Below are 24,659 nucleotides of genomic sequence, written 5' to 3'. Positions count from 1 at the left end.
CAGAGAGAACTTGGTCATTTCTAAGGGTTAAAATAAAATATTTATTTAAGTATTCTGTTTGCCATTATGGAGAATGAAAAGTCTTGCCACTCATTGTCTTTCTTGTAAATATCAGGTCTTTGAGAACTTGAATTTTAAAATGAGAAAATTTGTAACCATCATCTTAGAAGAAAAAAGAAGTCTAGAATATGTAATACCAAGGGCATAGAATATAGTATAGCTTTTAATATTAAGTTCTGATTTTCATATGTAATAGGAAATGTATAAATACCTTTATTATTTAATATTCAACCCATTACACTTTAAATTTTTTTTGCTTATACAAGAAAAACAGGGCAAGTTAAAGGGCACAGCCTTCCATAAATGGCTAATATTTTCAGCTGTGAGAATGATGATACCTGAGCAGTTTTAAAGCAAACGTTATCGATGCGGTTGCTGAGTTAAGAAGCAAGCTGTTGCCTTTTATTTTTCTAGGTTTTTCTGTCTGTGTAAGACATGTTCACTTCCCGGTAGAGAAGCTTTGCATACACCGTTGGCAGTCTTGTCCTAATGTGAGCTGTGAGCCATCTCTGGTGCGAGGCTCCGTCTACACTGACATTCACTGAAGTGTCTGATGATGTGCTGTGAAAGGGCTTGAACATTGGTGTTTCTTGGTTTGTTGTAATTTCATATTTTTCACACAAGTTTGGTCTGTTTACCTTTTATTTTCGTGTCCTTTCTTTCTGTGTTCTCCCCACCTCTCTGCTTCACCTTTCTTTTACAAAGATGAGGATTTCTACCTTCAACATACATTGTTGGTCTTGTCTTCTGTTTTTGTTAGGAGGGACAGCAGTGTGATAAAAGAGGAAATCAAAGCCTTTCTTGCCAGTCGGAGGATTTCCCAAGCAGTTGTTGCACAGGTGACAGGTAAGAGCTGAAGAGCCTTCACTGTGGAGTCGTGTCTAGTCTCTGCCTTGGTGCAGATGTTGGGATATTGCTTGCATTTCTGCACTGCAGTGCAGATTTGTCAACTTAGGCAAAAAAATGGATGCCTGTGATTTAAAACTATTGTCTCTGATATCACAGAACTTCTCCAGTGATTTATTTTTTACTTATGCTAGTGAATTTTATAGCATTTGTAATAAGCAAAAAAAAAAAAAAAAAAAAATCCTATATTATGGCTAAAAATGGTTTTCCTAGCCAGGCCTGGTGGCTCACACTTGTAATCCCAGTACTTGGAAGGCTGAGACAGGAGGATCTGGGTCCATGGCCAGCCTCAGCTACTTAGTGAGGCCCTCTACAACTTATCAAGATCCTCTTTCAAAATAAAGAATAAAAAATTGGGCTGGGGTGTAGCCCAGAGGTAGAATGCCCCTGGGCTAGCACCGGGGGGGGAGGGGGGAGGGCGGGGGGGGGCTCTAGATTTCTTTTAATTGTAACAGTGCTATGCCACACGCACACCTGCTATCTACTTTCTGTATTTATACAACTTAGCAGTCTTCCAAATCTAATTCCTTATTTTACCAGTTAAAAAGGAATTCATGAGGGTAAAGAAAGCTGTGGGTTTTTGAACTACTTTTCTGTGTGTGAAAGCTTTCCTCAAAGCATTCCTGAGAAGATCGAGGTTACCAGTGTCGTCTTCTTACCTCATCCCGTTCTCTGCCCCCCATCCTTATTGTGGTGTATGTGTGTCATTCTCTATTCAGATTGCACATTTATGAACATCTTAAGTTTGGGTATAGCATGTCTTTGTTGGTGTGTGGTCTTCCTTATTACATCTTAGTGACTTACAAGATTCTAAAATATTCACTGTGCCTTAGTCATGAATAGAGCCAGAGACTATTTGAACAACATTTTGTAGTTGCCACTTTGCTGTATTGTCTACATTGGAAGATGGAACACTTGACTGCCCTTCTTTTCTTTTGTTAACACACTCTGAGGAAGCTGTGTGACTGAGCTTTTCATCTTCTGTGCATCAATTTCCTCCTGTAATGAAATATTTGGATCTTATCATCAGTAGGACCTTCCGGTTTTAAAATATTCTTTCTACTCTGGAGACAGTGACATATTTTGAAACTAATTTACCTAAGAGGTTACCATTAATTTGGTTAAGCTAAAACTTGATATTTAGAAGTGTTAACTTTCATTCCAAATATCTAAGGCCAGCCAATATTTTATAGTGTGTGTGTGTGTGTGTGTGTTTATCATGCTGGTAATATATTTGTGTAAATGATAGCTCTTTTAGTGGTAAAAAATTTTTAAGACATTTCCTTTCATTTAGAAGTCTTAAGCCAATGGAGGACATGTGAATTTAATTGCTGTCCTTTAGGTTTTTGTCAATATGATATTTAAAATAAATTTGTAAGCCAGGCACGATAGCACAAACCTGTAATCTCAGTACTTGGGAGGTTGAGACAGGAGGATCACAGGTTTGAGGCCAGCTTCAGCAACTTAGTGAGACCCTGTTCCAAAATAAAGAATAAAAGCTGAACATGGTGGTATATTCCTGTAACCCCAGTACTTGGGAGATTGAGACAGGAGGATCTTAGGTGTGAGGACAGCTACAGCAAGTAGTGAGACTCTCATCAACCTAATGAGAAAAGAAAAATAGAAGAGGGCTGGGCCATAGCTCGCCTCTGGGTTCCATCCCCAGAATGAAAGAAAGAGAGGGAGGGAGAGAGGAGGAGAAGGAAGAAAAGAAGAAAAGAAGCAATGGGTGGAGGTGAGAGAGAGAGAAGAAACAAAAGAAGAAAGGTGTGGGAGGTGTAGTTCAGAGGGAAAATGCCTCTGAGGTCAACCCCAGCACCAAAATAATAACAGTCATAAAGTTTTCATCTGTATCTTCAAGGACTGAGCTATGGTGCTTATGGCAACGTAAGGGCAAAGGATGGAGGCTTCACTGAGACTAGCTGACGTGGTAAGCTATGAGAAGGTGGAGGATTACTTCTGCACTTGTCCTTCAGCTTCCATAACAAGACACAATATTATCTTCAGTTGTAAGCCCTTAAAATAAATAAAAACTTATTGTGTCAGAGAACAGCAATAGAAAGCAATAGAGAGAATGTTGTTCAGGTGGAAACATTTCTGCGTGTGTTAAATATGCTGAATCTTGAATCATCTTGGACTTTTAAAATAGTGGCTTTGAAACGCATCCAACATTGATGTAATCATAAGATACCTCTAAAAAGCATTTCTTAGGTATACCTAAAAGCACTAGATGTACCGTAATGAGCTAAACACAATTTATCAAATATTACCATCTGGAAAGGGAAACAAAGATATCTTCATCTCTCACTACTGCAAATGCAGTTTATAAGACAGTGGCATTGCTGTCTGCAGAGAGCTTGTTGAAAATGTAAAAATACATAGTACTGCCCTAAACCACTGAAACAATTTATATTTTAATCAGGTCTCCAAGTGACTGAGGTTTGAGAGATACTGTTTTGGGAGCCAGGTGAACTTTCCTGACATTGACTTCAGTGGATTGGCGCTGTTTGACATTGCCTCACTCGGTCGTATGCCATCTCCTGTTTTTGAAAGCAAGAGTTAAAAATATTCAGACATTTTTATTATCTGTTGTATTACATGGACCTTCCTTTTGCTGTTATAGGTATGGGATTTGGTCATCTTAAAAACTCCCTCCTCCATCTCAGCCTCACCCAAATTTGTTCTCCCTTTCCATTTCTACTCCAAGCTTGAGTTCATCCCTTCTCAAGCATCTTTGATGATTCTCCATTGTCGAAAAATGAAATTCCTTATACTGGAACTCCCACTTTCTTTTTTATTGCCAATATACCCCTGGGCTGAATTTAGCTCCTTATATAATTTCCAGAATCTTGTTTACTTGGATGTTTCCAAATCCTTGGTTATACCTAGGAAGCCTTTTACCCCCTCATCACAGCCTTATCAGTTCCCACTTATCAAGATGTTATGTGAGCTGGACGTGGTAGTGTGTTGTCTGTAATCCCAGACTTGGGAGGCTGAGACAGGAGAATCGCAGGATTGGATTGAAGCCAGCCTCAGCAACTTAGTTTCCAAAAATGTAAAATAGCTCAAAGGTAGAAAGTCCCTGGGCTCAGCCCCCACTAACACACACACACACACACACACACACACACACACACACACATATGAATGCATCACTCTGACTCTCAAGATTGTGTTCAATTATAATGCACCAGTAAAAATTAAGAAAGGACTTTCTCATTGGTTTTCCTTCTTCTGTTGGGATGTAATTCTTATATTACATTCTGAGTGTAATGAGTTACACTTCATTCCCCGCCTTGAGGTTTAGCACGCATATTAGTTTCCATTTTAGAGTAGTGTTCTTCAAGGCAGTGATCATTCCCTACACATGCCAGAGAATCTAGCTTTGTGCACACGCTCTGAACATTTCTTATTTACATAGCTATCTTGTAGAGTTAGTAATGGTATAAAGAGAGTTAATACAAATGATACATGTGAGAAAATGTCCCTTGTGACACCCAGAAGTAATTATTTATTTGCTCAACAAATAAAAAAGTGACATCTTTCTTCATCCTCTCTTTCTTTCGAACCCAGGAACAGTCAACAACTGAGCTACCCACAACCCTTTTTCTTTTTTATTTTGAAACAAAGTCTAAAAAAGCTGGGCGTGGTGGCGCACACTTGTAATCCCAGCATTGGGGAGGCTGAGACCGGAGGATCACGGTTCGCAGACAGCCTCAGCTACTTAGTGAGGACCCTCGTAACTTAGTGAGACCCTGTTTCAAATTAAAGAATAAAAACTAGGGCAGGGAATGTAGCTCAGAGGTCGAATGCCCCCAAGTTCCGTCCCCAGACCTGCAAAAAAAAAAAATTTTTTTAAAGTCTAAATTACCATGTGCTGGCTTCCAACCTGCACTCCTCCTTTCTTTGCCCCCCATATACTGGATTTTCCATGCACTGTTGTGCCTGGCTGCATTTTCTTTTATCTACCAGGGAAGAGTATGAGGATAATTGGTAACCAGATTGGCTCCTTTTTGTTATTGATTGACTTACTGAATTTGCTTGTTTCTCCTGTAGTACTGTCTTATGTTTTTCACCCAGCCTGTCCAGTCACCCAACTAACAGGGACAGAGAAGAGATCCTCCCGAAGAAAAGAGAGTCGAGTCAGGGAGGGTCTAAATAAGCCTGGCTCTCGTAGTCAACCCACCTACTAGCGAACGAGCCTGCGTAAGGACTACTTCTGCTCACCCAGCACTCACTCCCTAGAGGACGTGCGTAGTATACAGATGAAATTTAGTGTCTTTAAACAAATTTTTGTTTATCTTTGAAGAATATGTTTCTGTTGAAATCCACCCCCAAATAAAGTTTAGGATGTGCTGTTCTAGAATTTTATCCTGTAACAGATTCTCTTAAAGTCATTTAAGTTCAACTCTAATATGTGAAATCAACCTTGAGATCAAAATGAGGACGAATGGTGCATAACAAAAGAGAATGCTAAATACAAAGGGTACGAGGTGCAAAATGATAGCGCATGTGCTGTTCCAGAAACAAATACAGAGATTTCTTTTTATAGAATTGAAGGGTTTCTATAATAAGATAAACAAGAAGTTATGGGTGGGGTCTGTATAAATAATATCCTACTGAAAGGAAAAATGACAGAGTAAACAGGATATAATAACAGTGCCTGCTGAGCTCCCAGCAGTTATTTGTAGCTTCCTTTACAGCCACAGCTGCTCCCACCAGGGTGGATTTTTACCTCTGTAAGAGGTCGGCCAAGATTCGCAACTTCTACTAACAATGGCCGGGTGGCCAGCATAACCTTCACTTTAGTAATAAGCACATGCATTCTATATTCACTCTCAGGGTAAAATGTTTTCTTATGCCTTTTAAGAATTTTGAAAACATACATATTTTTAAGTGACCTCTGGAGAAACCAGGCACGCAATATAAATGAGTGAAGGGGCAGAGCTTGCTGTGTGCTTATCACCAGTGAAAGGTACTATTTGGACTCACGTCTTCTGAAAAATAAAAACACGGAAGAAGAAAAAGCATTGAACATCTCTGAATTTTTAGAAATGTATCACATTTCCTTTTTCTCGATTAGAGTAGTTAATGGAAAGGCTACAGAGTGTTATGGTTCTAGTTTTTCTGCCACTGAATCGCCTCCTGACCTGGAGCCTCATTTTCCATATTTAAAAGATGAGGGAGCCAGGCATGGTGGCGCACGCTTGTAATCCCAGCATTTGGGAGTCTGAGACAGGAGGATTGTGGTTCGAGGACAGCCTCAGCTACTTAGTGAGGCCCTCTGCAACTCAGTGAGACCCTGTTTCAAAATAAAGAATAAAAAAAGAAGGCAGGGGGTGTAGCTCGGAGGTAAACTGTCCCTGGGTTTCATCCCCAGACCCGAAAGAAAAAAATAATAATAATAAAATAAAAAATAAATAAAAAAATAAAAGATGAGGGGCAGCCAGTGTGGTGGCACACGCTTGTGATCCCAAAGTTTGGGAGGCTGAGACAGGAGGATCCAGGTTTGCAGACAGCCTCAGGTACTTAGTGAGGCCCTCTGCAACTCGGTGAGACCCTGTTTCAAAATAAAGAATAAAAAATAGGGCTGGGGGTGTAACTTGGAGATAGAATGCCCCTGGGTTCCATCCCCAGTACTGCAAAGTTAATTTTTTTTTTTTTTTTGGTGGTACTGGGGTTCCTGGAAGCCCTTCTACCTCCGGGCTACACTCCCAGACCTATTTTTACATTTTTATTTGGAAACAGGGTCTCCCAAGCCAGCGCACTCGGCTGGCTTCGAACCTGCGCGATCCTCCTGTCTCTGCCTCCCAAGTGCGGGGATTACAAGCGTGCGCCACCACGCCCGGCCTGCAAAGTTAATTAATTAATTAATTTTAAAAATGAGGGGCTTAAGCCAAATCGTTTCTGTCTTAGTCCACTAAAACGGGCAGCTTTAACAAAATAGCCAAGTCTAGACTGTTATGGTTTGGGAAACTGTCCCCACTTTTCTCTTGGGAATACACAAGCGGTAGGCTTATTAGAAACCTATACCCCTTTTAATAATCCATCTTCATCACATATGTAAACAAACATACCACAAACACTCTGCAACTTGCTTTAACCCTCTGATTTTCCTGTTCTAGTCCTTTCTTTCTCATTTGGGACAATCTTAGGATAAAACTTACATTTTTTTTTTTTTTTTTGGTGGTACTAGGGTTCCTGGAAGCCCTTCTACCTCTGGGCTACACTCCCAGACCTATTTTATATTTTTGAAACAGGGTCTCTTACGCCAGCGTGGCTGGCTTCGAACCTGCGCAATCCTCCTGTCTCCGCCTCCCAAGCGCAGGGATTACAAGCGTGCCCACCATGCCTGGCTACAAATTACTTTAACGCTCTGATTTTTCTATCCTGGTCTTTTGTTTCCCATTTGGGACAATCTTAAGATAAACCTTACAACATGTTTTCTTAGTCTCACAACATTTCCTTTCTCTGTACTTACCAACATATAAAGAAATACATCTATAGACTCTCTACATCTGTCTTTTGTTGTTACATACAAGCAACCCCCCCAAAAAAGCATACCATTTAATAATGTTGTTCATATACCAGGAATTAAAAAAAAAAACAAAAACATTTAAAAGACTTAAGTGTGCCGGGCGTGGTGCCGCATGCTTGTAATCCCAGCGCTTGGGAGGCTGAGACGGGGATTGTGCAGGTTCGAAGCCAGCCATGCTGGCTTAAGAGACCCTGTATAAAAAAAAAAAAAAAAAAAAAAAAAAAAAAAAGGTCTGGGAGTGTACCCTGGAGGTAAAAGGGCTTCCAGGAACCCCAGTACCACACCAAAAACAAAAACAAGAAACAAATTTAAGTGTTATTTTAAACCTTATGAAGTTAAGAGCATTTTTAAAGGATTGCATTTTGCATTTCCCCACTTTAATAATTGAATTACAAGACATTAGGTAAATATCACTAGCACCTTAAAACCTTAGTTTTGCAAAAGGAATAAAATTAAAGACAATGCATATCATATTTGATCACACACCTTAAAAACTGTATTATAAATTACCACAGAAAACCAGGACATCAGATAAACATCACTAGTGTCTAAAACATTAATTTTGTCAAAGGAAAAAGAACTTTAAAAGCAATATATATTGTATTTAATCACATTTCAGAGATCTACTTGCACAGCTTTTTAGGAGTTTACAGTTTAGGTAAGACTGGTTGAAATTCAAAACTTTGAGCAATAACTTTAGCCAGCAAAAAGAAAAAAAGTTGGTTTCCTGAGAAGAGCTGAAACCTCTAGTTTAAGTGAGAATGGGAGAATTGAAGGTCATCCTGGATGCCGCAGGCTGAGTATTGGGTAAAAAAAAAAAATAGTTTGGGGGCTGGCCTGATCTGCCTTTCACCCTAGCTAAGCTTTTGGACCTTGGGCCAGAAAGAAGGGTAATGCCTTACATCTGGCCTTCTGAGATCTCACTGTGATCCCTAAGGCTCTTTAGTCTTAACTCGGGTGGTGGGAGTTGGGAGGAATCACTGGGAACCTAGGTCTGGGGACCCCAGTGCCCTCCAGAACTGGGGTGCTCAGCCGTTTAATGGTTCCCCTTATGTGAGCTGGGCCTCGGAAGGCCCTTTCTGGCCTCATGGTTGAGGGCGTTTATGCCAGAGATGCCCTTGCTCTCCACCCCTAAAGACTTGAGCCCAGGCTTCTGTGCTCAGCCAGACTTCTTTCATGGCTTTTGCCCCTCTGTCTTTCCCTTTTCAAGTCCCTGTTAAACCGAATTGGCAGCCTGCAGTAGTAGTCTTTGTCTTAAGAATGGCCTCCCCTTCTACCGGATAAAAAATTGACTAAAACTGCCAGCACCTATTGTTTGAGCTGGTGATGTAGCCTTACACTCAGCCTTAAGAAAGAACTGCATACGGACAGATCGAACTCTAAACTCTTCCTTCCCACACTGCTGTAGCCAAGGCTGCCACAATTGTCAACCCTGCAATCGTTAAAGAAATCTGGGTGGTCTCGAAGGTTAAAGAACAGCTGAAGATAAGCTATTTCCATCTATCTTTCCTCCTTTTTACAAAATAGGTCTAGTTGCCGAATAGTGTTATAATTTAAACCTCCCTGACGGGGCCACGTGTCTCTGTCCCCCAGCACATACTGTGGCCATACTTGGGTGCAGAAAAAATGAGAGCTTTCTTTAGCATTTTGGGATCAAACTTTCCCCAGTTTTGGAGAACACATGCGAGTGGAGATCTGGCTTTCACTTTGGATTGCTGGGATCCCACTTGAGAGAGAACGGGTGGGGTTTTAGTGGCCTGTCTGGGCAAGGTCGCCCCCCCTTCCCAGAGCTTCCCAATCTAAAACCAATTACCCTAGCATTTAGGATATTGCTGGAATCTCATCTTAAGACAGAGAGAGGTATTTTGTGCTCAGAAGGTCGTCCTCCTGTCCCTGCACCCTATGTGTGTGTGGGCCTTGAGGGTGGCCTCATTTCCCACCAGTTTGCTGCCCACTGTGAGGGTATTAAATGGGAAGGGGCTTTGCCACCCTTCCCCTTGCTCCATATTCCCCTGTCCGATTGAGCTGCATGGCTCTTCTCTGTCCGGATGAAGTTTCCTGCATTCCCTAAAGCTAGTAGCCCAACTGGTGGTGTCCAGCTGGGATGCCTGTGTGCATGGAGCCGCGAGAGTGGCATCGCAGTTCACCAGAGGGGCAACGCAGGCTTGAACTTTTAGACACCCTCCATTCTCCCTCCTACCTGTCCCTCCTCTCAGTGAGGTTTTCCCTGAAAATATTCTGTAATTTTTGGTATGTCTAAGAATCCTGAGCTGCCATGTGGTCGGCATGGCTCCCTCCTGAGCTTCCTCCCCTGCAGGCTTTCTTACACAAATGTTGCTGTAACTGCCTGCTGAATGCCGGACAATGCCTTCTGGGTGTAGCCAGCCATTCACCTAGCAAGCCTGCCTCGCAGTTATCTGGCTAAAACTTTTGACTCAGGCTTTTTCTTGAGCTCTTGGAGAAGCTTACCCATTCAGGCTTCCAATAGCTGCTGGGGACTAGGAACTGCCATAGTTCACAGACCAACAGGGTGCACAGGGCCGCAGTTGCTAATGGCCACGCTTCCTAGATGCTGCCGCCCAAAGCAAGCTAGCTTATCTCCCTATCTCCCTAGAACCTGTTTCTAACCACGGGGGGGGGGGGGGGGGGGGGGAAACCTCACTACCATTTTAGAAATGGGTGCTGGCTGGCGTCTCCTGTTTGGGGAGTTTTCTAAAGATTGGCTATGGACCTTTCTCTTTTTAGATTTAACTTTGTAGCCGGGCGTGGTGGCGCACGCTTGGAGACAGGAGGATCCCGCAGCCAGCCACGCTGTGCTGGTTTAAGAGACCCTGTTTCTAAATTAAAAAATACAAAATAGGTCTGGGAGTGTAGCCCAGAGGTAGAAGGGTTTCCAGGAACCCCAGTACCACCACCAAAAAAAAAAAAAAAAAAAAAAAAATTAACTTTGTATAGGGCTTTTAAAAGAGTGTCCCATCTGTGATGTGGGCAGAATGGAGGGCACTCATTGGGCCTATCAAGCCTACGCTATGGGGAATTTTCCCCTCCCCTGGAGATTCTGCCATAGCTAGTCCATGGCAGGGGTGTCTCCACAGTTCAGAGAGCCTGTTGGCGCTGGCACTCCAGTCATCCGCCAGGATCTGGTCCCATTTTGGGGAGGGTTACTGACCTTCAAGATGCAGTGGCTTTCGGGCCACCTGCAAGATGCCCTGGAATTCACTTTCAGAGATGCCATGATGCAAAGGCTCTCTATAGTTGTTTTAAAGCTCTACAGCTGGAGCTAAAGCTGCTGCTGCCCACTGACCCACTGGCCAAAAAGTCCCGTGAAAAGTACAGAGCCTCATGCCCCACGTTGCCCCCAAGACGTTGGGCATCAAATGTTACGGATCTTTATTAGACCCCTGGGAATAACTTCCTGAAAACTCCCCAAAGAAACAAAAAAACCAGAAAAACATAAAAAAGTGTGGGTTCTTGTCCTGAGCTAAGGATAAATACACATTAGCCCGGACTCTTGCTGAAGATTTAAAGAAGTTTATTAAAAAGATAGAAATACAGAAGATAGTTACAGCCCTATGCCAGAATGGCACGGGGGTGGGGGTTCAAATGAATGCCCCACCAAAGATACAACATGTGGACCGGACTTTTTATACCCATGACCTCCAGCTTGTTTATGTAATTCTGACTTAGAAAACATCCCTGTTAGAACGGTTCCTCCCCCAGCAAGGTGTGTCAAGATGTCTCCTTTCAAGAAGGCCAAGGACCCCTCCTCCCATCCTAGCTGGATCATCCAATTATCATGTGAACCTGTCTTTAGAATGAGAACGAGGAAGTCCTAGCTCCCCTCTCCTATAGACTTGCTAATTACCTTTAGCTAGGTTAATTTACATTGGAATAATTGCCTGCTTCTAGGCAGAAACCAAGTCCTTTCACAGATTTGCCCCTCACCCAGTTTTTGGAATATATTAATAATCAAGCTTTCTCAAATCTTCCTAGGCCGTTCCCAATACTGGTACATAGACAGCTTGTAAGCAGTAGAAATTTCTTTCTTGTGGTCCTGGGGGCTGGGAAGTCTGAGGTCACAGCAGGTGCAGTGTCGGGCCCTTGCTGTACTTTCTGCTGTGCCTTCACATGGTGGGAGCTGAGGGCCTCTTTGGGCCTCTTTTCTTGTAAGCTAGCCTCATTCGAAAGGGTTCCACCCATGTGACCTAATGATCTCCTGAAGGGCATACCTTCAAGATACCACATGTGAGGTAAGGTTTTCAGTATGTGAATTTGGACAGACATCGAGACTCCAGCAGTTTTGAACAGATTTGTGTCTTACCTGTGTAACTTGCTTGTGCAGAGACAAGTTCTGAAGTGGTTTTAGAGGTGTTGCAGCTGTTCTCAAGCTACTTTCTTTTTATACTATCTTTAAAGTTAAGGATGACAATATTCTACATGCAATATAATAACTTCCTTACAGAGGTGAATAAATTATTCTATTAATCCTTTTCTATAACCAGAAGACATAGTAAAAAAAAAAAAAAAAAAAAACATAGTATCAGTATACCTCTTTAAAAAGTAAGCGTAACTGGGCAAAAGGGTACACACCTGTCATCCCAGCACTTGGGAAACTGACATAATGGGATTACAAGTTTGAGGCTATCCTCAGCAGCTTATGTTTCAGAATAGAAATGGGATGGAGGTGTCGCTCAAAGGTAGAATGCCCCTGGGTTCAAACACCATTAGCATCCCCACAAGAAAAGGGAGGGGAAAAATGACTTTTTCTAGAGTAGTTTTAGGTTCATAGCAAAATGAACAAAGTACAGAGACGTCTTTTATCCCCGACCCCACCTTCTACACACAGCCTTCCCTGGAGCTGTCAGCACCACAGAGTGCATTGTTTCAGCCAGTGAACCTGTATGTGCGTGGCATTGCCAACAGTGCAGAGGTGACATTAGGTCCCCTCTTAGTGTTATACATTGCATGGGGTCTGGACAGACTGTCGAGTGGCGTGTGTCCTCCCCTGCAGTGCAGGTGCAATACTTCATTGCCCGAGAGCTTTCCGTCTCTGTCTGTTCATCCCTTCCCACCCCAACGCCTGGCACCCACTGCTCATAGAATGTCCCAGTACCACGCGCACGTGCACGCGCGCACGCACGCGCACACACACACACACACACACACACACACACACACACACAGATGCAGTCACATAGCGTATACCTTCAGGTTAATGCCTCTCACTTAGTAACAGTGCATTTAAGGTTTATCTGTCTTCCTAGCTCGACAGCTCATTTCCTTTTGGTGCTGAGTAATACTCCATTGTGGATACGCCAGGGTTTATCTGTCACCTACTGGAGGATAGATTGGTTGCTTTCAAGTTTGGATGGTTATGAGTAAAGTTGCTACTAAAAATAGAATTTGTATCTGTGTTAGAAAAACAGTTTGGTAGTGCATAAATCTTGGGCTATGGGGCTGTCCTGTTATAATAGTCACATATAATTCATCTTGCTCATTTAACAAGATTTTTATCATACCTAATGGATTTTACCAGTTTTAAGCAGGTCTCAAATATGAAGGTTATCTATTATCTTCAATACAAAATGGATAGGTTTTTATTGATGAGAAGTAACTGTCTCCAAATTGAAAAGATTTAGAGTTTTTGTTTCTTTTAGGAGAAATTTTTTATATCTTCTTTGAAAGACCTTTGTGTGTGGGGGTGTTGGGGTGTGAACCCAGGGGCATTCTACCTCTGAGCTACACCTCCAGCCTTATTTTATTTTTTCTCCCTTGGAAACAGGGTCTCACTAAGTTGCTGGCAGCCTCCCTAACTTGCTGAGTCTGGCTTTGAACATGTGATTCTTCTGTCTCAGCCTCCAAAGCACAGTGATTACAGATGTGTGCCCCATGAGGGCTGTATTTACCAACAATATGACTGTTTTTGCAGGTGCATTTTGGGGTCTTCTCTTGGCTTGGATACAGCTCAGCAGTAGAGTGCTTGCCCAGCATTATGAAGCTCTGGGTTCAGTCCTCAGTCCCACCAAACAAATAAACAAACTTTTGATGTGATTTTCAGTTTATTGGTAAACAATTTCTTGTAAACCCAACACATGAGGCTGTACCCCCACACACTGGGGGCAGCCTCCTCCCCCACACACTGGGGACAGCCTCCTTCATATCTGAATGCTCACATTTTCACACTTTGGTGACGGCTGAGAAATTGGAATATAATTCTGGAGGACACTTTGTGGTTGAAGAGTCAGTTCTCCACCGTGATTCAAGATCCTCTGTCCAGCTGCAGCCTGCGGCGTCTCCAGCACAGCGCCCTGGACTGTACAGTCACAGGGGCTGAGGTCAGGTATGGGATGAAACCTCTGCTTCACCCAGATTCCTATCCTGGAGTCTTCCCAGTGGCTTCTACAGTTGGGCTCAGCCGTCCTTTCCTCCCCGGTCATAATTTTCATTTTGTCTCTCCCCAGTTCTTTTTTCCTGAGATCGGGGAGAAAAGCCTGTATCAATGTTTCTTTGACAGTTGAGTACACATAATTTAGAATAAATAACAAGCCAACAGGGACACTGACACCTTGGCTGAAAGTCAGAAGGTGTCTGTGTGCAATAAAATAGCAAAACTCAAAGTTCAGGGTAGTTCAGGTACTGATATCAAGAGCTCCCTGCAGAAGGTATCTCTGAAGAGAATAAGTGCCATTTAAAAACTCTAGATATGGTACTTTATGTACAAAGAATCACCCTCTTAACTCTTTAATGTTTGACTAGTGATGGACCTTAACGCAGAGGATTAATATCAGTTACCACAAATTATTTGTTTTGTCAGAAAGGCTTGCTAGACTTAATCATGTGTACTTGCTAAATATAGCTAGATAAGGAGCTGATAAGGAGCTGAAGCTTTGATTGACCGTATTACAACGGTGCCCTTCATGCCTGAGAGGCCTATAAAATTTTAAAGTTGCTCAGTTTTGGGGGGCTTATAAAACACTTTTTATATCAGAATGTGTCAATCTCATTAAAATTCAACTATGTCATTTGATCCCGACAAGACAAACCTTGAGATATGTAGGTCAAATGTGGATTTGTTCTTTATTTTTAAATCACTTTTATTAGGATAAAATTGGCATGTAAGTGCAGACCTTGAGTTGTACCAGGTTCATACTGTGGGATAAGCTTTACCAAAGGCAAGACACAGAGCAGGTGCAGTCTGGGATCAAGTTCTACTCTGTTTGCAAACACTTCTGCGCCCCAGTCCCTGCAGCCGCTCAGCTGCCTTCTCACAGCCCCTGGCGGGGCGGGATCACACGCTGCGCGCCTTTGGGTCTGCCTTTTTTGTTTTCACTTAGCATGATGTTTTTGAGATTTATCAATGTTCCTACATGTATTAGTAGTTTATAAATCTTAACTGCTGAGTACTATTCCGTTGCACGAATAGAAGCATGTTAGTGTAACCACTAATCAGTTAGTAGACATTGGGATTGTTTCCAGGGTTCAGTTGTTGTGAATTTGGTTGTTATGAAGCTGCTATGAACATATGTCTGGTGGGTATGTATTTTTATGAACCTAACACTGGGATTGTGGGTTTGATGGTATAAGTATGTATGTTTAACTTTTATTTTATTTTATTTTATTTTATTTTATTTTATTTGGTGGTACTGGGGTTCCTGGAAGCCCTTCTACCTCCAGGCTATACTCCCAGACCTATTTTTATATTTTTGAAACAGGGTCTCTTACGCCAGCGCGGTTGGTTTCGAACCTGCGCGATCCTCCTGTCTCTGCTTCCCAAGCGCGGGGATGACAAGCGTGCGCCACCACGCCCCGCTGTATGTTTAACTTTTAAAGACACTACCAAACTTTCCCCAAATGTGGCTGTAACATTTCTCTTTCCAGCAACAATGTATGGGTGTCCAGTTGTTCTATGCTGATCAGCATTCAGTGTGTTTCTCTTTAAATGTAGCCTATCCAGTGCTTATATAATAATGTTAGTCTGTCTGTCTGTCTGTCTGTCTCTGATTTTATTTTGCATATTCCTAATGACTATGTTAAGCATCTTTTTGTTGTTGTTATTTTTGCAGTACTGGAGATGGAATCCAGGGGCATACTACCTCTGAGCTATTCCCCCCACCCCCAGCCCTAAATATTATTTATTTATTTATTTATTTAGCGAGTCTGAGGATGGAACTCAAGGGCATTTGATCTCCCAGCTACACCCCCTGCCCTATTTTTTATTCTTTAATTTGAAACAGGTTCTCACTAAGTTGCTAAGGGCCTTACTAAGTAGCTGAGGGTGTCTGCGAACCGTGATCCTCCTCTCTCAGCCTCCCAACTGCTGGGATTACAAGCGTGTGCCACCATGCCAGCTTATTTTTTATTCTTTATTTTGAAACAGGGTCTCACTGAGTTGCAAAGGGCTTCATTATGTAGCTGATGTTAAGCATCTTTTTATATGGTTATTTGCTATTTACATATCTTCTTTGGAGATATGTGCGTCAAATCTTTTAATTTTTTTTTTTTTTTGTACTGAAAATTGAACCCAGGGGTATTCTAAGTCTATTGTATATCCCCAGGACTTCTTAAAAAATGTTGCAACAGGGTTTCACTGAGTTGCTGAGAGGCATTCTAAATTGCTGAGGTTGGCCTCAAAACAGCAGTTCTCCTGTCTTAGCTTCCCAAGTACTGGCGTTACAGGCATGTACCACTACACCTAACTGATCTTTATGTCTATTCCTATACCAATATAAAAACTGTAGGTTATTGTAGATTTACAGTAAATTTTGAAATAAAAAAGTATGTTTTCAAGCTGGCATAGTGGTGCACACTTGTAATCCCAGCGCTTGGGAGGCTGAGACAGGATCGCATAGGTTCGAAGCCAGCCTCAGCTACTTAGTGAGGTTCTCAGCAACTTAGTGAGACCCTGTTTCCAAGTAAAGTATAAAATAGGTCTGCGAGTATAGCCCGGAGGTAGAAAGCCCCTGTTCCACCCCCAGTACCACCAAAAATAAAAAAGTATGTTTTCTTCTAACTTTGTTTTTCTCTTTTAGGATCACTGTTGACATTCTGGATCTTTTATATTTCCATATACATTTTAGAATCTACTTTTTAGTTTCTACAAAAGAGCATATTTATAGTTAGTTTGCAGTTCAGTTTATGTTAAATATGTAGATCAGTGTGGTTATTAGGAGTTGACAACTTAATTATGTTGGGTCTGAATCCATAACATGTTGTATCTACTTTTTTTTTGTATCGGTGGTACTGGGGACGGAACCCTTCTACGTCCGGGCTACACTCCCAGACCTATTTTATACTTGGAAACAGGGTCTCTTAAGCCAGCTGAGGCTGGCTTTGAACCTGCGCGATCCTCCTGTCTCTGCCTCCCAAGCGCGGGGATTACAAGTATGCGCCACCACGCCCGGCTTGTATCTCCTTTTTTAGGTCTTTTTTATTTTTTTCAACTATGTTAGTAGTGTTTGTTACAAGTCTTGTAATTTTCTTAAGTTTCTCTCTATTTTATATTTTCTTGCTATTATACTGGTACTGTTTTTTATCTCAGTGTCTAGTTTCTTGTATCATTGAACAGTTGCTTTTGGTGCCTTATGTTCTTTGACCTTACTTAATTCATTTATTTGTTCTAGTAGCTTTTTAAAAATTAAATGTTTAGGGGTTTGTACATAGACAATTATCTATGAATAGAGGTGATTTTACCTTTTCCTTTTCAGTGTATGTTTCTTTCATTTTCTTTTCTTACCATATTGTCTTAAATTGCCAGTTCAATCGTACGCAGTGAAAGTAGATACCGTGTGTGTGTGTGTGTGTGTGTGTGTGTGTGTGTGCGCGCGCGCGCGTGTTGGGAGAGTGTCTTGGAGATGGAACCCAGGGGCATCTACCTCCGAGCTACATCCCCAGCCCAATTTTATTCTTTTTATTTTGAAACAAGGCCTCACTAAGCACTGGGGCTGGCTGTGAACCGAGGTCCCCTTTCTCGGCCTCCAGGTACTAGGAGTACAAGTTTGTGCCACCACACCCAGCTGAAAGTAGAGGCCTGTGCCTAGTTCATAGTCTCAGGGAACAAGCATTCATCTTCCACCATTAAGATCTTGCCCGTAGGTTTTCATAAGTGCCTTTTATTTGGTTTTTCTTTCAAGGAAAGTTCCCTTTTGTTTCTCATTCAAGAATTTTTAAATTGCAAATAGACGTTGTATTTTGGCAAATGCTTTTTCTGCATCTATTGAAATGAATACATGATTTTTCTTTTGTAGTCTTTGTTGATATGGTTAGTTAAATTGATTTGCATTTTGGAAAAACCCTATTCAGTTATGATATACTATGTTCTTTTATATTATTCACTTTGCTGGCATTTTATTAAGAATGGTTACATTTATGTCCATGAGGGTTATTCTGGGTTTATGGTTCTTTTTAATTTTTATTATTTCCTATTCCTGTAATGTCCATGTCTGGTTTTGTTATGGTAATGTTGACCTTATAAGATAAAAAGAAAATATCCCCTTCTCTTGTATTTTCTAGAAGAGTTGGTATAGAACTTGTATTACTTCTTTCTTAAATTTCTGTAACTTGAGACTATCTTTTTTGTTTTGTTTTTTCAGTACTGGGGATGGAACCCAGGGCCATTCTACCTCCAAGCTATACCCCCAGCCCTATTTTTTATTCTTTAATTTGAAACAGGGTCTCATTGAGTTGCAAAGGACCTCACTAAATAGCTGAGGCTGTCCGCAAACCGTGATCCTCTGGTCTCAGCCTCCCAAAGACGTGGTGTAGACTATTTTTTATTATGGTGAATGTCTTCCATTGGTTATGACTTAATACCACCTAATGCTATAGGGTTGTACCTTGTCCTGAAGCCAGCAGAATGGATTACAAAGCAGTGGAAATGACTGAGCCTTTAATACCTTAGATGGCTAGCACTTTCCTATGTGGTTTTATTCTTGACAGGAATGGTTTCTTCTTGCCAGTTGCCTAAAATAACAGGATTACAAATGACAAACCAATTTGAATTAGCTTAAGATACGGCAATAGTCTTTCCTTCGTGTCCTTGATCAGTTTAACTAGGACGAAGCATCGTAGTTTTACTAGCCGTGCTGTGAGATTTCACTTCCTATAGTAGTTTTTAAAATATCCAGGGACCTGTCTCTAGGTCTCACAATCAGATCTTGGACAACAGGTTAGTTTTTAACACATTCATCTTAGAGTATATGTCCAATGTAGTATTGCCCCGGGCTTTTCATGGGAACTCTAAGAAACATTCTTAACGTGATCTTTCGTTTCGTGCTTTGATTCGTTTTAGTAAATAGAATCCGAGAATCACAGACTTGAGGCCAGCCCCAGCAACTTAGCACGACCCTCAGTAACTGAATGAGGCCCTGTTTCAAAGTAAAAAATAAAAAAGGCTGGGGGTGTACTTCAGAGACAGAATGCACCTGGGTTCAATTCTCAGGGCCTACCTCCCTCCAAAACAAAACAAAACAAAAACACAAAACCAGAATATGTCATTTTCTTAAAAATGTCCTTTCTCCTTTGACAGTTTTTTAACATAAAGATAGTCCCTTATTCCCAAGCCTTTTCACTGCTAAATAGTTTTTTAGGGCGTTTTTCTTGATTTTTCCAGGAGATAGCATCTTTGAATTGTCCAAGTGTTATGTTTTAAAGTAATTGTCACGCATAATAATTTTAATGCTACTTCTTACACCACTGTGTGACCACATGTTTCAGCCTCTGGCTCCACGTCCTTGTCATGCTGGACCTGTACCCGGTGTGGCCCTGGAAGCCAGGCCAGTAGCCAGTGGCGCTTTTTACTAGTGCGCACCCGCCTGCGAAGCCTCTTTATTTTTAGTTTTCATTTTTGGCTCTCATTTACCTAACACTTAGCAAGTGCTAGATGCTTTGTTAACTGCTTTGTATATTTGAGAATCAGGTGTGAACTTCCTCAGTTAGAGGAGAAACCGAGACCAAAGGAGTTGACTCATTTGCTCGCGTTCCTAGCATATGTCTTCTGAACATCGCAGTTCAGTAGAGAGGGGATGCGTGGAATGGGCCCAGAAGAAGGGCTCTGAGGGGGCTCTGGGCCCAAATATGGCTTTGGGTGTGACTTCGTAGTGTATAACTTTGGGCACGTTGTTGAATAAGTGTCTTCATCTTCATTTTCTTCATCTAGAAAATGGGACTAATAATATCTACCAAGAAGAGCTGTTTAGTTTGTTTGCGTGTTTGAGAAAGGGTTTCTGTGTGTTGCCCACACTGTCCCCAAACTGCTAGGCTCGAGGGTCCCTTCTGTTTCAGCTTTCCAAGCACATGTGCTGTAGGCACGCACCGCCGTGCCTACAGAGCATTCTTGTTGTTGTTGTTCCTATTGGGGATGGAGCCCAGGGTTCCTGGAAGCCCTCCTACCTCCGGGCTACACTCCCAGACCTATTTTATATTTTTATTTGGAAACAGGGTCTCTTAAGCCAGTGAGGCTGGCTTCGAACCTGCGCGATCCTCGAGTCTTCACCTCCCAAGAGCAGGGATTACAAGCGTGCACCACCACATCCGGCCTTATTTACTGTCTGTTTAAAAATGAAAAAATAAAATGGATATCAACATCAAGCCAGGAAAAAAACTTCAGTTTCCATATGGAATAAAGAATAAAATATGGATTTTTTGTTATTTCTTTATTTTTATTTTTATTTATTTATTTTTTGTGGTACTGGGGGTGGAACCCAGGGGCTTTTCTACTCCCAGACCTATTTTATATTTTATTTGGAAACAGGGTCTCACTAAGTTGCTGAGAGCCTCACTAAGTAGCTGAGGCTGGCTTCGAACCTGCGCGATCCTCCTGTCTCAGCCTCCCAAGCGCGGGGATTACAAGTGTGTGCCACCATGCCCGGATTGAATATTTTTGTTATTTTAAGGTAGGAAAGACTTCCCTAATATATAAAACCCAAAAGATAAAATTGGATGGATTTATCGGTACAAAACTTTAGGCGTATATCCAATAAAAGATGCTCTAGACAGGATTCACACCGAAAGCTATTTGTAGCGTACAGAGTGGAAGCTTGATGTCTAGGATATATCAAAAGAATCCCTACAGTTGATTAGGAAAGCAACAGGTAACCTAAAGATTTGCAAAGGGTATTAGTGTGTAACTCAGATGAGATAAAATATAAATTACCAATAAACACACTAAGATTTGAAGCCTCTTAGAAAATTAAATAAGAAGAGTTCAATCATAAGATAATGGGCGAGCTGGGTATTGTGGCAAATGTTTGTAGGCCCAGTACTTGGAGGCTGAGACAGAAGGACCGCAGGTTCCAAGCCAGCCTCAGCAACTTGCCGAGGCTCTCAGGGCTTTGATTCAAAGTAAAAAATAAAACAAAATAGGGCTAGGGGTGTAGCTCAGTCCGGATGCCCCTTGGTTCAATCCACAGAACCACACACACACAAAAAGACAAAACAAACAAAAATAAGTTAATGGGATATGGGGGTTGCCAATCAAATCAAACTTTAGGAGACTGAAGGATACTTCCGTTCTACTTCTCTTCATAAAAACCAAGAAAAAACATAAAAATAAAGCAAAATAGAGGGAAAACTCTTCAATGAAGCAATAGCTAGACTCTCAAAACAGACCAAAACAATAAAGAATTCTGGGTCAAAACAAAGGAAGCGATGGATACTGATACCTACCCCTACTGATACCTACATCATGTAGATGGAATAAATGTCCCTGTAAGCATCTTATTTATAAAATTCCAACCCAGGATCTTTTGTTTAAAAGTTAACAGTCCATGGGGTGGACTCACAAAAACAGAACATCCTGTATAGACACGGTTCGCGCAGAAGTCCCGTGTTCACCTGCTGTCACTCCTGCACCGCCCCAGGCCCAGCCCAACAGACACACATGTACGTATTGGCTCAGCCGCTTTATCTATAGAAGGTTGTGGGCATTCACACAGTATGTGAACGTTTGTGTCTGGCTTCCTTCACTTGGCATAATGTTTTCTAGTTCATCTGTGTCGTAGTTTGTATCACTAAAAAATATTCCATTCTAGCTGGGCATGGTGGCGCACGCTTGTCACTCCAGCCTTTGGGAGGCGGAGACAGGAGGATCGCGGTTCACAGCCAGCCTCAGCTACTTTGTGAGGCCCTTTGCAACTCAGTGAGATTCTGTTTCAAAATTAAGAATAAAAAGAAAAAAGATAGGGCTGAGGGTGTAGCCCAGAGGCAGAATGCCCCTGGGTTCCATCCCCAGTACCGCAAAAAAAAAAAAAAAAAAAAAAAAAGACCAGTGATTGTCTTATGGCCTAACCCGTGGTCTGCTCTGGAGGCTGTTTCTCATGCTCCTTGTTTCCCCTGTACTTCAAAGATTTTAATGGGCTTTCTTCTTTATTCTAGAATTGGCTAACACTCCATTCCATAAAGTGGGTGGTTTTTTTTGTATACATTTGAGACGAATGTTCGCTGCTGCTGTTGGGTGAACGGTGTGTAGATATTTGTTGGGTCTGGATTGGCTAATGTTCATGTGTCTGTGTCCTTGTTGATCCTCTGGACAGTTGTATCTCTTCAAGGCGGGGTATTGATATCTCTGACTGTAATTGTTGAATTATGGGTTTTTTCCAGTTCTTGCCTAATTTTCCTTTGTGAGTTTTGGGGGTCTGTTATTTGACACACTTGCGTTTTTTAATTATTTCTCCCTCATGAATTAAACTATGCATTTATTTATTAGTAGTGAGGACTGTACCCCAGGGTACTCCACCACTGAACTACATCCTCAGCCCCCACCTTAAATTTGTGTGTGTGTGTGATTGAACTCAGGGATATTCTCCTTCTGACCTATACTTTCACCCCTAGTTTATTTTTGTTTTTTGTTTTTGTTTGTTTGTTTTGGTGGTACTGGGGTTCCTGGAAGCCCTTCTACCTCTGGGCTACACTCCCAGACCTATTTTTTAAATATATTTTTATTTGGAAACAGGGTCTCTTAAGCCAGCGTGTCTGGCTTCAAACCTGTGCGGTCCTCCTGTCTCCGCCTCCCAAGCGCGGGGATGACAAGCGTGCGCCACCACGCCCGGCTATTTTGTATTTTGAAACAAAGGCTCACCAAGTGGCTGAGTTGGCCTCCAACCTGTGAACCTCCGGTCTCAGCCTCCCACGTACTGGGATTACAGGCGTTCTCCACCTTGCCCAGCCTAGATTTGGTTTTAAATAATGAATATGTATTATGTTTATAAAATGAAACGCTTTTTAAAGAAGTTTCATAATATTCAATAGTGTTGAAAATAAGGAAGCATTTTTCATCACTATTAGAGTATAAAATTGAATCCAATATTCTCTGGGGTCAATTTGGTGACATATGTCTCAAACTTAAAAGATGCTCATATACTAGAAAGAAAAACTTTTATTACTGTCAATCAGCCATAAAGAAATAATTGTTCAAGTGAACAAAGAAATACAGAGTATTGTTGGATCATTATTTATAATAGTAAAACATTAGCAGTAACTGGAAATTAAACCCGGGCTCTCACGCATGCTCGGTGTTCTACCACTGAACTATATTCCCAACCTTTCTGATTTTACTTTTCCATAGCGTCTCGCTACCCTGCCCAGATTGACCTCAAACTTGAGATCCTGCGGCCTCAGCTTCTAAAGTGGCTGGGAGTATAGGTGTGTTCCAGACACACAGCTTAGATAAGTGTCTCATCGATGCATGTATGCCGTGCAAGGGGCTCTTCGATTGAGATGGCTTTATAATGTGCTACAGAGGAAATTCCAAGGCGTTATGTGAGGACAGTTCCCTAAATAGGTGTATGTTAAAAACCTGTGTATCTGCATGTGTGACGGAGGCTAAATTATAGAGGTGATAGCAGCTCTCTGGAAGTTCCACTTTTCAAAGTGAAATGATACACTAGTTAACAAGGAGCTCGCCGTGAGGATTCTGTGGTCCTTCACTGCCTGCTCTGTTCCCAGGTACTGCAGGGTCCAGTAAAGGAGGCTGCAACTCCAAATGCAGGCGTGAGGCCTGGAAAACACTCAGAGAAGTTTAGGGGAAGAAAAAAATGAGATTTATCAGGCATGGGAGGGTTGCCGGGAGGAGTCCAGTGAGAGGTGAAATTGAGAAGGGGAACCCAGGAGCGAGAGCAGATCCAGGACTACGATCATGATTGGCTGGGCATAGTGGAGCATGCCTTGAAAGGATGAAGGAGGATCGCAGGTTCAAGTGCAGCCTCAGCCACTTAGCAAGCTTCTCAGCAACGTAGTGGGACCCTGTTTTAAAACTCTAAAAGACATGTAGAATGTCCCTGGTTCAGTTCCCAGCACCCCCCCCCCACCGATAAAAGGAATTAAACCTACTATATTGAGGACACATGGGAAATTCTCATCTGCTATGTAGCAGCTGGTCTGAAAGACTAATCTGTTACCCTGAATGTCTTTGGCACTTAGATGACATTTTAGATCGTGATGGTTGGAAATTGAGATGACCAAAGGCTGAGTGTATAGAGAAGGTGCTAAGGAACCCTGGGACCACTAACGGGGAGGGAGCTAGCAAAGCAGCCCTGAAGCTAAGCAAAGTGACGCCTGGAAGGAGTCACATCCAGTGCCCAAGGATGAAGGAGAGTGAGCAGCCAGTGTCACACTCACAGCAAACGGGAGGAAAAGAAACATGTACACTAGTAGTGCCGGAGGCCTCGAGAGGCATGGGCTGTGGCGGGGCGCCCTCTAGTGGAAGGGAGCGGGGCGTTGAGGGACTGGAAGGCGCCCGCTGAAGCCCAGCTCCGAACTGATGGGAATGGGCCGCAGAAAGGCCGTTTCCTCTTCTGAATAAGTGGAATTACTTTTTGCAGGAAAGAAACTAATTGGGGGGGGGGGACTAATCAGGGGTTTGTTGAAGTCTCCCAGTGTGCGCAGGTTATATGTGAATTTTTCTTCTGCCCTTGAAAGGTAGAAAAGAGGAAGCTCTGGGGAGGGAAAACTCGTGGACAGAGAGGTTCCCTTCAGCAGTAGAAAGTAGGGGAGTCAGGGAAGTTTCTCCTGTACTTGATTCACCATAGCAAGGCCAGCGGTAAAGAGAGGCTTCAGGGGATTCAGATGCCATGTGAGCTGAGGGCCAAACCAGCCCCGGAGGGATGAGCTCAGGGAGACTTACTGTCAGCGGGCTGCTAAGGGAAATTCTTATAAAAGGTGT

The 24,659-nt window shown here is 42.2% G+C and overlaps 1 protein-coding gene across 6 annotated transcripts in view; it reads left to right on the top strand.

Moving 5' to 3' along the window:
* The window catches only part of HMBOX1 (homeobox containing 1), a gene marked incomplete at both ends in the record, with an annotated part of 91,421 nt that overhangs the window by 17,270 nt on the left and 49,492 nt on the right, over window positions 1–24,659 (top strand). For all 6 annotated transcript variants that reach the window (XM_080710439.1, XM_080710436.1, XM_080710438.1 and 3 more), the window contains one exon: window positions 821–906. In XM_080710439.1, the coding sequence (XP_080566565.1) occupies window positions 821–906 (86 nt within the window). The remainder of the gene's footprint in view (window positions 1–820; window positions 907–24,659) is intronic.

This window comes from Muscardinus avellanarius (assembly GCF_963383645.1).
Source record: "Muscardinus avellanarius genome assembly, chromosome: 14".
Taxonomy (NCBI): Eukaryota; Metazoa; Chordata; class Mammalia; order Rodentia; family Gliridae; genus Muscardinus; species Muscardinus avellanarius.
The sequence above is the reverse complement of the archived record's forward strand: the minus strand, read 5'-3'. Positions and strand labels throughout refer to the sequence as shown.